At 39.5% G+C, this 16,257-nt stretch overlaps 2 protein-coding genes and 1 pseudogene across 3 annotated transcripts; 2 read left to right on the top strand and 1 right to left on the bottom strand.

Moving 5' to 3' along the window:
- Positions 1 to 3,510: 3,510 nt before the first annotated feature.
- Positions 3,511 to 4,061, bottom strand: CR46461 (annotated as a pseudogene).
- A 3,373-nt stretch (positions 4,062 to 7,434) lies between these two features.
- On the top strand, positions 7,435 to 8,221 carry CG32117 (uncharacterized protein). Its single transcript, NM_168528.2, has one exon. The coding sequence runs from the start codon at positions 7,474 to 7,476 to the stop codon at positions 8,119 to 8,121; it is 648 nt and encodes a 215-aa protein (NP_729853.1). The 5' UTR covers positions 7,435 to 7,473; the 3' UTR covers positions 8,122 to 8,221.
- Positions 8,222 to 8,408: 187 nt separating this feature from the next.
- CG12520 (uncharacterized protein) lies at positions 8,409 to 9,899 on the top strand. 2 transcript variants are annotated; one of them, NM_001104126.2, is made up of 2 exons: positions 8,409 to 9,034; positions 9,119 to 9,899. In NM_001104126.2, the coding sequence occupies exons 1-2, from the start codon at positions 8,572 to 8,574 to the stop codon at positions 9,769 to 9,771; spliced, it is 1,116 nt and encodes a 371-aa protein (NP_001097596.1). In that variant the 5' UTR covers positions 8,409 to 8,571; the 3' UTR covers positions 9,772 to 9,899. The 2 variants fall into 2 exon arrangements, with proteins under 2 accessions (NP_001097596.1, NP_001287053.1); NM_001300124.1 differs by having other exon boundaries at positions 9,099 to 9,899.
- Positions 9,900 to 16,257: the final 6,358 nt, after the last annotated feature.

Raw genomic sequence — 16,257 nt, 5'->3', positions numbered from 1 at the left:
TTGAGAGCCATGCAAATAGCCAATTCCAGACACAACTTGGCCAATCGGCTCGGTTCGAAAGCCAATCCAATCTCTGAGCCCAGGGCAATGCAAACAATGGTCTAGAAAACACAAAGAACTCTCCAATCAGCCAGTTCACTCCTAATCAATGAATGTCAACGGATGCTGAGGCAAAACCAGATGCTTGTGGCATTTTCATTTGCGATTAATTTAGGTCTGACATTAAATACACACGCATGTATTTGTTCTATTTTCAGTCTTTTTAGCCACATTCATTGCTATCTGAAAATTTTCTGCTATTCTTCGCTCGCAAGTCAGGCCAACTGATATTTAAATTGGTAACCGAAACCCGTTCATACATTGCACTCCCATCTCCGGCCCGGATAATCTTTATTGTTTCACAGTTCAGTGACACAAATTTGCAATTGCAATTGAATGAATTCTTACATTTCGAGTGCGGGCTTTCCATTCACACACTGCGATAAGAGTGACGGGCAAAAAAGTGCTGGAATATATTAATATATTGATGGAAAAGGAACAGAAATGTTGGTCAACACTTTAAGCTTTGGCCATGGCCAATAAAATGCATTCAAATGTATCTACTTTTACGACTCGCCCTCAAAAAGACCGTTGCGCATTTATTTTAATCAAGGCTGCGGAGGTCAATGCATTGTGTGATATTGTATTTATTTACGGCATACGTTGAAAGTGTATTAAAATACATTATACAAATGAGCAGCGCTAATTATGCATTTAATGCGAAAAAATATCTTCCCTCAAGCCAAGCATAAATATTTGTGCACTTAATTACAAAATGCATTCCGAGAAATTATGAACTCGTATTTATCGGTTCGCTGACTTTGGGCATCAATTCATCCGTTGAAGTCGACAAGTGAACTTTATTTGGGTTAATTATTTAAAATTGTGAAAGCGAAAATATGGTTAAAAATGTGGATCGATACTGGCGAGAAGTTGTCCCATTTTTTCAGTCATATTTGCTTTTTAATGCAAGCTTACAAGGTATGCATTTAATGCATATAATAAAATAACTTTTTGCTGAACAAAAATAAATGAAATGAAACTATCATTTTGGCCACATTTGTAAACTCTTGATATTTTGTAATTGGTAACTTTACCTCCTTTTAGCCAAGGGTGAAAAACTCTATACATTCTGTTCCCTGGCGACGCTTTATTTATTACGAAGAACCCTTCTGGCCAGATTCAATTAAACAGTTCGCTCCGGGTCCAATTGGCCCATCCGATACCCGCCCTGCCAATTATGTACCTTTCTGCGCAACCAATTAGCCATTTTGTGCGGGTCTAGAGGGCTTGAGGGGTCCATCAAATACACCTGAAACTGGGAAACAGCTTCTGAAACTACAAACCGCCACTTTGAGCGAATGGAAGTCCTTTAGCCGTAAACCAATTATTCGGGGTCCCAAAAGGATGCCTCGTGTCGCCGTTGTCAATTAATTGGATTATTTATGTGTATTTTGATGGCAAGAAAACGCAATCACTTTGCACGCGTGTCAAAATCTCAGGTCCCCGGGAAATTCTCCAACACAAATCAGTCATTTCTATATATATTGCCTGCCACATTAATTTCAGACCATGATTTGTCACAATGGTCCATGCAATATTAATAGTTTTAAAACACGCCTAAATTTCATTTTTGCCATCTTCAAATGGGTCAATTATTTGTGAAACAAATGTTAAATGCATCGACCAGCAAGGCCATTGAGTTAATGAGACACAAACATTAATTTATTTTTTTTGCACTCGTTAATGTTCAACAAAAACTAAGCGCAACCCATGACTTTTTAAGTAGCAATGGTTAGAAAAAAACGTTCTACATAAATGAATTGAATAGAATAGTTATAGAATCCATAAAAAATTTAACATTAAAAATAGCAAAGCATGGTAAAGCAGTTAAAGAGTTTTTTAAAATAATTTATTTTTTAGAGAGTTTCGTTAAATTATTCAAATGAGATAAATAAAAGTCATTGAAATGAATTCAGATTTAGTTGTGTACAAGTGTCTTAAATTGATTTTTTTATAATAAAAAGAGAGAGCAAGCTTTTTGTCAAAAGAAAACTTTTGGTATAACTCAGACAGATTTGAACCTCATTTTGTAAGCCATCCTGTTCCAAAGCCAGTAGATGAAAGTCACTCATTGATTGTAGAGCTTTGTTTCTGGTTATTGCTGCAAAATGTCCTTCGGCAAGTGCACTTCCTTAGAAAATATCTCAGATGTCTGCTACCAGCAAACTACGAGCCATTCAACAATGACATTAAGAACTACCATCATGTTGAGCAGGCCCCAGGATGTCAAGGGGCAGACAGGTTGTGGATGGGCGTTTAGGTTGACAAAAACCCCCGGTTACAACCGGATGCGACACTGATGGCTTTGTGTTCGATAAGTGTCAACAAGCTGAGCCAGTTTTAATTGAAACACTTCACCAAGTTCTGCATCTTGTCATCGAAAATTCGCACGACATTTTAAAATGTTTCGAAATATCCAATTACGAAATAGTCTGATAGAGAATTGCACCATGTCAGGCTAGTTCAAGTGTCAACAAGCCAAGGGATTTTGCCAAAAACTTTGAGACTTCTGCCCAAAGGCGTTTGGAAGTTAAGGCTGTAAACAGTGAAAAGGTCACACGGTTCTGTTTGGACCTTTGTCAAACAATGCAATTACTTTCTTAAGTTCTCAAACGGCAGGAACAAGGCAATCAATTTTCTACACTTGTAGAACAATTTAATTATGTTAAACGCATTTGCCTTGCAGCTCGCTTTAAAGGGAATATGCTTTTATTTATTATTTATTTGAATCAATGAAATTAAGCAAAAACTTTTGCCACGTTCACTCACACTGACAGAATGGAGTTAAATTCAACGATGTTGTTTCAGAAGAAAAACATGATGCGCTGGTTTAAACTTTAACCGGAAACCAGTCAGTGAAATCTAAAATAGAAACAATAATTCCCGTGGTCACCCGCATTTTCACCGCCGTAACACAATGGCCGCTTCCGGTCCGCCATTTTGCTCTTCTTCTCCGACTTCCGCCACACTTGATGCACTTTCTTGCCATTTTTTTTTTTCCTGTCTGCCCCTGTCTATCCTGCGTCCTGCTTACTGTCACTGCAAAATGAAAGGAAAGTCTGCGGCATCGGAGCTTGCACAACAGGTGCCATCATTTCGTTTTTTTTCCCCCATTCTAAGTGCCTTTTCTAATTATAAATTGTTTTTAGATTTAAATTGTTTCTGACATATTTCATTAACAGTTCGGAGTTTCGCATAATTGGGAATGCCACTCCTCCCCCAAAAATGCTTTTACTTTTAACTTTTTTCGGCTTCAAGCCCCGCAGGCGCTTTCATTCAAATGCGAGTGAAAATTTAAATAAACAATTTTCTCTAACGATTTTTTTTCGATGGATAAAGCACATTTTAATTTAAGAATAAAGTAGGTCGATAAGCTAAGTAAGGCCCACCTCGACGATTTCTTGCAATAAATAAGAAGCGAACATCTTTGCACTGCCGGATTACTTCCAGATATGTTGAAGATATATCTACATGATGGAGGGTACCTTATTTTTTACATACATATGGGCAAGGCACTGCGCCTCATAGTTGGCTATGATTGATCCCTTGATTCGAAGGATTTGTAATGTTCTCTTATTTGCCAGGAAATCGAAAATTGTCGTCAGTTCTGTTCTTTGATTTCTAGAATAAAATGGCAATCGCGACTTACTGGGTCGATCTGTACAGAATATCAGTTCCTGTAAGTTTGGCAAAAAAGTCAGTATATTCCGTAGACTTGAACTGCTCACTTCCTTCGAAAGATGTAGAATTCTCAGTGCAGGCAGAGTTCGCCAATAATGTAGTCATATTTTTCCAAGATTTTCATGCTATTTTTGCATTTAGACAATCGAAATTTATGTATCGGAATTATAACACTTACTTAGAATGCATATATGTAGTTGCTTAATTTTCGGTAAGCCGTCAATGGACTTTAGTAAGAGTTTGGAGATCGGGTGAGGATTTATCTACCTTATCTTGACAACAAGCAATATGCCTGTTGTTTTTATAGTAATTGTCATTAAATGAACTAACCAGATCATCTGCAAATATGTTTAGCGATTTAACATTTATTGAAATAAGGCTTAGCAGTGTTAACTCCCAAGTTTCAATATCACCCACAATAACGATCGTATTCCTGATGATGTGACTGCATGACTGGGGAAATCGCTAAATCAGATACAACCTCGTTTGTAAGTTTACATTGTAATGTGCAGTGTTGGAAGACGAGAAATAAAGCGTGCTGAAAGATGGTTACAACTGGTTTTCGAATTTAAATGTTTAATATCTACACTTAAAAGGCATTTTAAAATTCTATAAATATTAAAAAATATCAACAGGCGAGGACACACACAAGCTCTCACCTGGCAGCATTAACTTTTATTGGCTCGGCACTACTACTGACCTACTTTATGTAACACCGAGGAGGCTCAGCACACACACACATGCACACAAACACATGCACACAAACACATGCACACAAACACACCTGCTGACGGGGCACACGCATAGGAAACACACATACAAATACAGGGAAGAACGAGCGGAAAAGCCCGGCTCAGCGGGCGTACTTTGATCTATGGCCTGACTGCCAGGCATTTTCCTTTTCCCTCAAATTTTCCGTCAAAGACCCCGCCATCCGCAGCTGTTAAACTTTTCGCCGAGAAGCAAGTAATTTCTTTGCGTTGCTCGTTAATTAAATTAACACAGCACGCGGTCGCAGCACTGAACAGAATAGAGGTGAGCCAAACCCATCGGCGATTCAATATCATATCCTTGTTGTAAAACCGTGTATTCACAAGGCAAGGAATTCCCCTCAACTTCTTCTGAGTTACAGAGTCAAATGAATTTTGTGAAACAAAATACCCTTCAGCGATTTATTTCAGTTAAAGAAAAGCTTTGTATACTCTATGGAATTACAATTTATATAAACGATAATATGATATTGTAGTTCTAAAATATATAGAAATCATCATACGAGTATATGGTGACATCGAGGAAACTGCCATCTATGTGTTTCACACATTTCAACGAATTGATTATATTTATTTTTTAATCTTTAATGCCACAGTTGTGAATCGCAATCCGCATCATGGTCGACCCAAGACGCCATTATTTAACTTACTTAACCCGAAGCACGATTAAAAGTTAAACGACAGCCCACAAGTCGTATTGTAAATCAAACTTTATGCACCAGGACAAATATTATATTTCGTATAATTCCATCGATGAATACATGTACATACATAGCAGAGCTACCCACCCGCAAAAGCGGGCGTGAGAAAACAATTTTAAATAATTCAAAGCCGCAGACGAGAAGCCTCCAGATGCCCAGGGGCATCAGAGTACGTACAGCAATGGATGTGGAGTATCCTGTGGATACATGTGTATGGGATGGCATTGGATAATAGTGTCTTGCAGTCAAAGTGCGTGTATGCAAGGAATTATCAAGTGTTGTCAACACAGCACACACATACAAGTCGACTTCGGTCCTTTAAGGACCTCCGGCCATAGAGCTTATGTAAAGTGAAAGTGTGCGTGGGCGTGTCATAAGTGTGGAATAGACCCACAGTCACCCAGAACCCCACACTTTCACTCCGCCAATCCTCCGGCCATCCAGTCAAACACTCTTGTTTGTGCGATTGTCTGTGCGACAATAAACGAACTTACACATGCGAGAAATGCGTCGGGCAAAGAAAACGACCGGAAAGGCATACATAAATAAGTTTCCGGATTAAGCCCACACCGCCCACGTCGCCATTTTCTTGGTCGGACATCCACGCCAGTTGGTGCAATAAAACCAAAATGGAACCGGGCTCAGGCACTACGAATGAGCCAATCTGAGCTCATATTTGGAAGATTTTCATCGCGCACATGAAAGACAGATGTGCATTCATACGGATTATAAGCGAATGACCATAATACAATCTATACAACATCCAGTTAAAGAAGTCAGATAGAAAAGTTTTTCTGATTTATAAAACATACATATGTTATTTTACAAGTATACTAGCTATACTTTCATTAATTTTAATAATTTATCGGATATTAAATGAGTTATTCAACTTTTATGGTACATCTTACGTAATGCCTAAATTCCAAAATACCTTTTACTTCAGCATATTTGGACATAAAGCATTTTGTGACATGGCGGTTAACGCATTTTCTTTTTAGCTCGTTTATTGCTTCGCCAAAAAGATATTTCATTTTTATTCGGCCCAGCACGTGGTTCACATTCGCATTCAATATTCAGGAGTCTCAACAAATTACTTGAACCCTTTTCATGGCCCCTTGGATGGCCCAAAAGGCTTTAAGTCATTTGTCAAAAAGCGCAAAAGCGCCTTTCAAGAAAACAAAGGCAGCCCAGTGTCACTTTCACACATCCTTACATATGCAAATGTTCTCATCTCATTTGCGCAGCAAAGACAACACAAACGGCTAAAAGAAGGATAAAACATATACAATATCAGAGGTCCTGCCCTGCGGCAGGGACTACAAACACATCGCCTGTCATCTTTTCGCACATTAGTCCTACTTCATTTCTTGGCCCTGCGTCTGATTAAATTACATACAAATTTTGGACAAGGAGGCTAGCGATGACAAACCAGTGATGCGCAAACTTCAATCAATCCTTGGGGGTAACTAAAAATCAAGAACATGTTATGCTAACGAGCACTTGAAAAACACGACTGATAAACCTCCAGATGTGGTAAGTAGTAAATATATTGAAAATACCATCTCAGATCCGTGGCTTAAAGGTAATGTTCTTCCTTTAACCAGCTGAATTTAATGCTACCAATTTGCGTTAACTTTCCCGAAAGTAACCAATATAAATATATAAGAAAGCAAAGAAAAAGACTTCGAACTGACTATCAGCGATGTTCCAGGAACCAATAGCCCGAACATTTCCCCTAATTGTATCAGTCTGCGAATTTATGGCCCCAACTATTAAATGTTCCAGCCGGAGCTCCTCCACTGCTGGTATTTTATGACCAATGCTCGGTAAAAGAAAATTGGAGAGGGCATGAGGTGTGCAAGGAGGGAGCATGGCCACCACGGTTACTAAAGGTGAGGGTTCAGCCAGCGCAGCATGTTATAAGAAATTCAATTATAAGAATTTTATAATGGTTTTTGCGTGGCCACAACTGCACTGCACTTTTTTTTTCAAAATCTTATCTTATCAGAGGTGACACATTTGAGATATGAGATATGATCTTAGTAAATGCAAAGTATGCAACTATCCAGAACAGCCAAGTTCGTGATTGATTTTGATATTCGGCTTTAGCGCTTCCACAGTTGTTTCCCAGAGAAACTTATCAATTTTCGCTCATAGCTCAAAATAAAAGATAAACTATACAAAATTGTTATGTGTGTGTGTTATATTTCTGATAAGCTATGACAAGTTTTCAAATTCGATTGATTTCGGACCAAAATCTGGTCCTCGTGGACGCCCTACATCACGAGTCGGAGATTTTTGTACCCCAGATATACAACAATGACATCGTACTGTGGAATATCATACGAGATCGTCGGTCGAATCCAAAAGTCGAATTTTGTGAAGAGCCTGTCCAGGGTCAAGGCAATGGTCAGATCTGCCAGCGCCCACAGATCCAACCTCGGATAACGACGGCGACGGCAGGTCTGGCCCCCTGGGCGGCGTCCATCGATGGCAGTCCATTTAGAAGAGTTGCGGAGGAAGGTTCCCGGTGTCCACTGTTTTCACTCAAGCTCATCTCGAATGGCAGCGTAGTGCTCGTAGAATGTAATGTCCACGAATCGGAGATCTTTCTACCGCAGATTTGCGGCCAGTACATAGCCATGAAACGCATCACCGGCCACGAACTTTTACTGCCATCCAAACCGAAGATCTCTGCCATCCAACCAGCTAAGACCAATTGTTTACGCATTCAACCGACTCGCTTCTTTTCAAAAACGACCAACTTGGATAATCAGGCAAAAAAACGAAGGAAGCGCAAAAGTCAAGAGCAAACCAATCACTCTGGAGCTGGGGATCAACGAACGTTGAAGTCCGTGAAACGATAACCCCATGGCAAATTCATATTATGTGTATCTCGAGTCGAGAATCAATTGTAAAATTCCCTGTACCAGACCATACGATCGCAATAGAATCCAAATCAAGAATATACTTACTTTAATTACATATAATCTATAAAATAGAATTTAGCTAGACAATTTTAGCTTTTTCTAGCTAACCGATCTATCCGCCTGATGGCGCCACTCAATACAAAGCTTCATACTTTCAATCAGCTGATGAAGCTTTTTTTTTCACGAAACAATCCATTCCATTGGCATAGGTCAGTATGTGGTATACCCGGTAAAACTGGTTGTCTAACCAATTGCTGACTAGAACGTATCTAATCTGAGGGAAAATAACAATATTACTCATAACATAACATAACTTTCGACGCGTCTTGGGCTTGCGATTGATTAGAATGGATATTCGTATACAGTGTTTTTTCAATTGTTTCCGTAATGGGTCTCGCAAATATAGAAGAGCTCTACAACGACTGTCTATACCATATATTTGACTTTTTGACCACTGAAGATCGCATTATTTTCGCACAAGTATGCCATAGATTTCGTCAGCTTTTTATAAATCATTGTGCTGCTAAATACCGCGTGTATACCCTCGATAAAGACAGTTCACGACTTGAACTGATACAATTTTGTATTTGTCGCGAGACAGTAGAGTGCTTGACCATTGACCTGGATCACTTCGATACGGCTAGATGTTATAGAACCTATGGATGTGAAACTCCAGAAAACTGTTTTCAAATTCTCTGCCAGACTTTGGCCGGTATGCTAAGGCTAGAACATTTGGTAGTCAAGCAGGAATCGATGCTAGTTACACCGATTCAAAAGCCATTCGATCAAATATTGACCGCCGTCAGACATTTGCCGAAGCTCAGAAGATTGGAAATTCGTGCTAGAGACGGTAAGAAAATATTATATTCCTTTCAATTCTGAATTCATTTCCTGAAACACATTTTTTCTAACAGCTAATTTTCGAACTATATAGACAGCAGCTTCGACCGTGTAAGCCAACTTTGCCATCTCGAAGAATTGCAGATGCTCGTCCCAAAAATTTCACTCGCAGCTCTGGTGAAATGTTGCAGGTCCAGTGGCAATCTTCGCAGTCTTCATTTGGGCTATGCCTGCATACAGAAGAATTTGAGCCACATAGTGCCGCATTGCAAGAACTTGAAGGTGCTCAAGTTTGGCATGCCCGCGAATTCTTCAGAATACGTGCAGCTGGCTAGGCTGCCGAAGCTGGGGGAACTATCCTACTTTGGCATTCGCAGAAGCGGCTCCTTTGAACCACTTCTCTCAGCTCTAGCTGCCAAATCTCAGTTGACACATCTGTCCATCGACGGAGGGAGTCTTACTATGCAGGAGACCTGCCAGTTGGTTCGCATCCAGAGCTTACGGCATTTCAAGGGCTTCTACTCAACGACTGACTGTGTGGAGATGCTGGGTTGTCTGGCCAATCTGGAGGAGCTATGCGTCTCGATATTCTGCCCAACGGATATTTCCAATAATCTTCTGCCAATCATTGCAAAATGCAAAAATCTAAAGCTTCTGCAAATTTCAGGAGGAAATGTCAATACAAAGTCCCTAAACGATGCTATTAGCCTTAGAAAATCTGAACCAGTTGCCTTAGTCTTAAAATAGATTAATAGATATATTTTCAATACACTTGTAGAAATCTTAAATTTTCAATTTGAGATTAAAAAGTGCACTTCAAGTTGTAATCTGGCATTATTCAAGATAATACATAAATATACGAGCCTAATTTTCTCAAGATCTAGAACACTTTGCCGCTCAAAGAACTTTAAAAGTATGTCGCAAATTTCGCATACTCAAGTGCCAAAGCAAGAATATGATATGAGTATCTCAAAAATAGTTGAGCAAGTTGTTCGCCCTTCTGGGGGAACGATGAAAAATGCACTTTGTAATTCTCGTAGCTCGTCAGTGTGGCACATGCAACGTCGCCCATTCGTCGCCCGGCACTTATAAATGTCACATTAGAGTCTCATTCTTGTGGAGGGTGGTGGGGGGAGGCGGGCGGAGAAGAGGACTGCAGCTCGTTATACTTCCAACCCCGCTTAGGCGGGAATGGGCGTGGTTCTGCCGGAATTTCTTCTTCCAGTTGCCGTAATAAGAGTTTATATTTCAGTCACATACACCTTATTCGTGAGATTTCGTGTTCGGAATATTGGCAACACTTGACCCAAAGAACTGGTGGCTAATGTGGATTATTTTAAAGTCCAACGTGATCCGCTGAGTTTTCAATTAATTACAATCTGTCGGAAATTGAAGAGATTATTTAAATAATTTTGATTTATTTTTTATTTTTCTTTGTGTAACATTTAAGTTGATTGCCTAAACATTTTGAATACAAAACTACGATCGCGTTAAATTCTTATTATTACAATAAGTCTTAAGCTTAGAAATTTTGTATCCTACCAAGAACTTGGAACTTCTCAATGGAGCAAGTTATCTTAGTGGGAACTTTGATTTCTATATTTCTATATTAAAAATCCATACATACATCTCAAACTGCTGGCCTTTAAATATTCATTTCGAATTGGCGTGAATATTTCAACTGTTGCTTTCACCATTTTCAGTAAAATATCCATATCCCTGCCATCAGTTAAACCCTTTTTGTTTGCTGTCTCCTGACAGAGCATTTAACGAGAGCGGGCCATAAATCTTTTCTGGCCAGCAGTCGCCACCTATAGACTGTGCCAAATAGATTGAAATACATTTTCGCTTTTATGTTTCTGGGTTTTCAGGACTCGGGATTTTTTATTTCACAAGGACTTCATTGAGAATTAAAGTGTGCTCCAGTGGGGATTTGGCGCTATCAGAAGTCCTTGTCTGGCCGGCAATTTGTCAGCCAGGCGATAATCTGGCGGAGTGAGAAAGTGAATGCTGAAATCCCAGACATTGTAGGCCCTGTATATAGAATGCGTGCTCCTTGAAGTGCTCTAATGACCGACATTGTAGGGTGTTTGTTGGGCCAAACAACCGGAGGTTTAACTTCCTATATCCGTGCCTCAGGATTGCGCCGACAAACGTATCCATTCCAATTCTTCTTTGTGAGCCCTTCAATTACATTGATTTCCAGTAACGAAAGCGATAAAATTTGAGGGCGCAGCACCGTTCCCACACACCCCATATGTATTTATATATATTGTTTGCTTATATATGTGGCTTGGCCTACAGTATAGACCGATATAAACGCATTGTTGCGTGGAGATTTATCATTGATTGAGGCCATGAAATTTACACTTCAAGTGTCTCGGGCAAATGCTTTTCCCATTTTGTCACTTCGGAAACGCAGAAACCCAAAATGCCCCCATCCCTACCACCAATCAAAATGTGCCCAGTTCATTGAACTGCAAAGTGTAAATCATTTGGTGCTGGCTTTAAAATGCCTTTCTATGTCCAACGAATTATCAATGGAATGGCATTTTATTGGCACACATTTTTGGGTTTATCCGATTGCCAGCAACAAACAAATCAATTACATTATTTGATTAATTTTCCGTTATTAACTGGATTGTGCAAACAGATTTAATAATTCATGAAATGTAATCGATTATAGTGTACACTCGAAGAATTGAGCTGAAATTTTCACTCAAATCACTTTATTTTATAATTTTACAAAATAACTTTTTAGATTGTAAATAACTAAAAAATAAAACTTTCTATACAAAATACTCATTTGAGTGCTCATGCTTGAAAGTCTAAATGTCTAATTCTAGATTTACTTGAGGTTTACATTCAAGCTATCACAAAATTTAATATATACCCTTTTGTGAAGTTGAGGAGCTTCGTCATTTCTGTGATTCAAATGCAGATTACCTAGAGCCCTCAAGCCTTAACGTTATCCACTGGCAGGAGTACCGCAATGAAACTGAATGATAACAATTTGGTTTGCATGGCAAAGTCGTTTCGAAGCCAAAAGCGGTTGTTACCTCTTCGTTGCTCGTTTCGACGTCTTGCAGCACGCTTGCTCGCTTTTGGTGGTAATCTTTTTACCGCATTTTTGTGGCCCACATGGCTGACGATGGTAGACGTTAGACTGCATCCCGCAACCGCACACCAACATGCCAATTGTGGCCAAGACGGCGGGCCTTTTGGGCGGGCCGAGAAAGATGATAAAAAGCGCAGCAGCGAATGCTCCTCGAACACGAAAGCTGAACTGGGTGTTAACCCATTTGGCTAGCAGTTGTTGTTCTGCGGCATGTATTGTACATACATATTTTAACAGCCAGGATATAACGCCGAGTTTAGAAGCTTTTCTTCGTGCCACTTGATTGCCCGCAATCATTTCACCTGAACATTGCTCTTTTGGCCATTTCCAAAGCACATTTCAAAGAGAATATGCATAAATATATAGTATTTACAATGAAATACTAATATAAGTCGTATAAGTAAAATATAGTGCTTCGCTTTTATTTCGTTGCCTTTGCGTAATTAGAATCACAATTTTTGAGAAAAGGCATATACGTGGGACATGGGACTTCACACTTCCGAGGACAATGGCAGAACCCTTTGAACTCACCTGGCGACGACAGCAAAATAAGGACGAAATTGTCGTTGCTTTTTACGGTTAGGGTTATGAAATGTTCTTAGATGGTGGTATGTATGTGTACATAAATATTCGCACATATTCAAATTGAGGCTGTGAGCCTGGCTGAGGGAACCTCCTGTGGGCTGGCATTTAATGGTTTTATGCCTTTATGGCAAAAACCAATTTATTTGTCCATCCCCTTCCGGTTCCTGCTCCACTTCCTGATCCTCTGGCGTCTTTCGGTCGAGTGGACTAACCTTTAAAGTCAAGTCATAAACAGTAGAATAATAGAATATTAAGAGAAGGGAGCTCCAAGCCATCGACCATCGTGGGTCCTGTCTGGGTATGTATGTATGTGGCACTATAAAAAATTAATATATATTTACAATATTGAATTCCTCAATCTTTAAGGTTGACTTCTATTACAGGAAACATTATTCTTTTTGCCGGACTGCTTATTATAACATAAGCATTTTGCTAAAGAAAAATTGCTGAAACTTTAAAAGAGAAAAAAGGTCCTATGACTAATTAAAATGAAAACTTCTTTCCGTTTCCCACAAAGTGTGTCACTTAAAATTGAATTCAATAAGGAAAGCCAAGGGTACTGCTCCAAATTGGGCGCAATTGTGACTGAGGTTCTGGTCTTGTAATCGGAAATGGAAATTAGATCACGGTTTGACCAGTTACTAGTGGGTGGCCAGCTAACAAGTTTCGGATTCGGCTTATGGAGTGGACAGGACCCAGTCCCATTAATCAAACACCTCAATCAGGGACTACCTGGCCGCACTTTAGCAGTACTCAAAATTCAATTTCGCAACCACAACGGTGCTGTAGATGGGGATGCGGATACGGCTGGGATTTGGTTTTTGGTGACCGGCGGGATGGGAGATGCTGATGACCTCATTAGCTTCAAGTTGCGGATGATGACTTGTTACGAAGCACACTGAATGGGCCCTTTTCCACTCACTTGCAGTTGCAGTCGCCGAGTGGTGGAGCCCATCCACAGCAAGCCACACACTTTAGCCTACTTAACGACTTTGTTAGCCATAAATTCCGCTGGCCAACAATAAGGATATTGGATGTCAACGTCGTCTTGTCTTGCTGTGAACATTCTCCACTGTAATTTCCAGTAAAATGAAACGGAATTTCCTCTTCCACGCTGCGCTTTTCATTCTACATTCCTTGCATTCTCCAATTTTCATATTTTCCTCTTATTTCATTTGAATTGTGTGCACGTATTTTATTCACTTCAGCTTGTTGTTTCGCTTTTTATGCCAGGACAGAATGGAAACTGGTCAAAGTCAACGAAATTGTTGCTCAAATTGAGGATATCCAAATCCAATTTAAGAACGGTCTGCAAATAAAGATGGACTTTAAGGAATGCAAGAAGCTTTATATCAAATATATATGCAATAAATCAGAAAGAATTCAACACCATTTATTTATTTTTGAATTAATCTGACATCTGACGTTGCCGCCCATCATCGCATTTCGATTAAAGAAACGCCGATTCCAAACAAGAGCGGTCAAAGGATCTTCAATTTTCAATACAAATGAAATCGTTTACAGCATCCTGTAGATCCTGTATGTCCTGTGTCCCCATTCCCAATCCCATTGGTTCTTACGCACATGTAAATAAACCCGAACATTGTTTATTTTTATATGCCCCTTCATGCATAGCGAAGGATTTGCTGTAAGTTCGGGTAAGGTCGTCGTAGCTCAATCTATATGTTTACATAAATATATAGGGTGCGTATGTATATAGTTTATCGCCAGGACGGAAGGAAGCAGGACCCACAGCGGGAAATAAATTCAGGCGGTAGCAGGAAATTATTTATATTATATTTTTTATGTATTCTGCACTGTTTTTTTTTATATATATCATTTTATTTGATACATTTCAGTTGGTTTTATAGTACGTTTTCTTTTTTTGTTTGTTTGCCAAATATTTAATATGCATTTTAATCAAAATAAAAAACAAGGCCCACTGGAGCTGGCCTCCAAACAAGAGGTGGCGATATTAAAATACACACAGAGGCCGAGCGAAAACCCAAATATAAATTATAATTTCCGCTGGCGGCCGCACAACACAACATATCCTTCTGCCAGCAATGACATAAAAAAGAATCCCGACAACATCTGCGCGAAGTGCGTTCAATTATTTGACTTTTTTTCGGTTGGTCGGTGGTATCCTTGCTGCTGCTCCTTTTGGCCACTGACCTCACAATTTCCATGGAGCAGATAAACTTTCATCAAGTCTGCGAAAGAAACAAGACAAACAACAACGAAGCAATTTGTTGTATTCCTTGTTTTTGTAACCAATTTTAAGGAAAAATGTTATGGCCACTAAGGAAAGTCGTCTGGACTTCGGACCTTGTACTGCACTCCATTTCATGTCCTTAAGCGGTATACGATTGCTACAAGTGCCTTTCAGCTAGGCAAACAGAACAAAAAAAAAAAAACATTTAATTTCCAGGGAATGTGAGGCAAGTTGAAAGTTATATTGTTTCTTGTCGGAAGAATTCATTTGCATAGAAATCAGTTTTTAATTGGTTACCTTTTTACGTATTTCGTTGATTTATTTTTTCAATTTATGTTCCATCAACTGATTATTAAAACTTTTGTTGCATAAGTTTTCCAAACTCGTGTTATGTCAAAGAAGCTTGTTTGATGATTTGTTTTAATTATATTCGACTTTTTAAATAATTACATTTCTAGCTTAACTATCTAACAAACCAACTTGTGCTATACTCTTAGTCATATTAAATTATTTAATAAATGAAATAAAATCTATACGATATAGTTTTTTTATTAACCCTTCATTAGTTTTTCCGCCTCGTTTTCTTGAAACACGAACCACAAATTTCCCAACTCTTTGTGCCCCATTTGATGATTACTGTCCAACAGTCTGTGAGGGATACTTGAGCAAATATTGCTTACCGCACAAGGAAGCATAAAAACATAATTTCGGCTTGCCCCATTTCGAATACACCGGCACCGACCTAAGCGAGCGGAAAACGGAAAATCGGAAAAACGGAAAGGCGGCAAGGAGCTGGGGTGTGGAAAAGTGGAAAGTGCGCTTCAAATCAGCAAATGGAAATGTATCGAAAGCACTGAATAGAGGGGGCAAATATTCATGATAATGCCAAGGACATAGCTCCACGACGGGAAATGCCATGAAAAAGCCAGCGGAAAATTTAAGAAAATTCTTCACGACAGCCATTTTATGTGCGTTGCGTTGTTTGTATTTCCCGTGTATGTGTGTGTGTGTGTGTGTGTGTGTGTGTGTGTGCGTGGCGCAGAAGAAAAAGGATTAAATCAATGTTGTGGAACAAATTGTGTTTTGTGAACGGCATGAAGGTAATGCAGCCGAGCCGTATTTGATATCCCCATTTCTTCCAGCGATTTTGCGCCCTCGCCAACAAGGCAATCGCATAACGAGTGTATAGCATTTCCCGATTCGAGGCACCAACGTGGGCGTGGCCCCGCCCCCGACATGACCACACACGATGTCCCATTTGATTTTGATGGCGTGAAGCCCACACGAGCGTTAATAATCTGAGCACACACACGAA

This window comes from Drosophila melanogaster, chromosome 3L (genome assembly GCF_000001215.4).
Source record: "Drosophila melanogaster chromosome 3L".
Taxonomy (NCBI): Eukaryota; Metazoa; Arthropoda; class Insecta; order Diptera; family Drosophilidae; genus Drosophila; species Drosophila melanogaster.
Note: the sequence above shows the minus strand (reverse complement) of the source record. Positions and strands in the feature narration are given on the sequence as shown.

Coding starts and splice junctions, on each gene's coding strand:
- CG32117 (NM_168528.2), top strand. CDS start 7,474: ATGACAAGTTTTCAAATTCGATTGATTTCGGACCAAAATCTGGTCCTC.
- CG12520 (NM_001104126.2), top strand. CDS start 8,572: ATGGGTCTCGCAAATATAGAAGAGCTCTACAACGACTGTCTATACCAT. Junction 9,035..9,118: donor GGAAATTCGTGCTAGAGACG/GTAAGAAAATAT, acceptor CGAACTATATAG/ACAGCAGCTTCGACCGTGTA.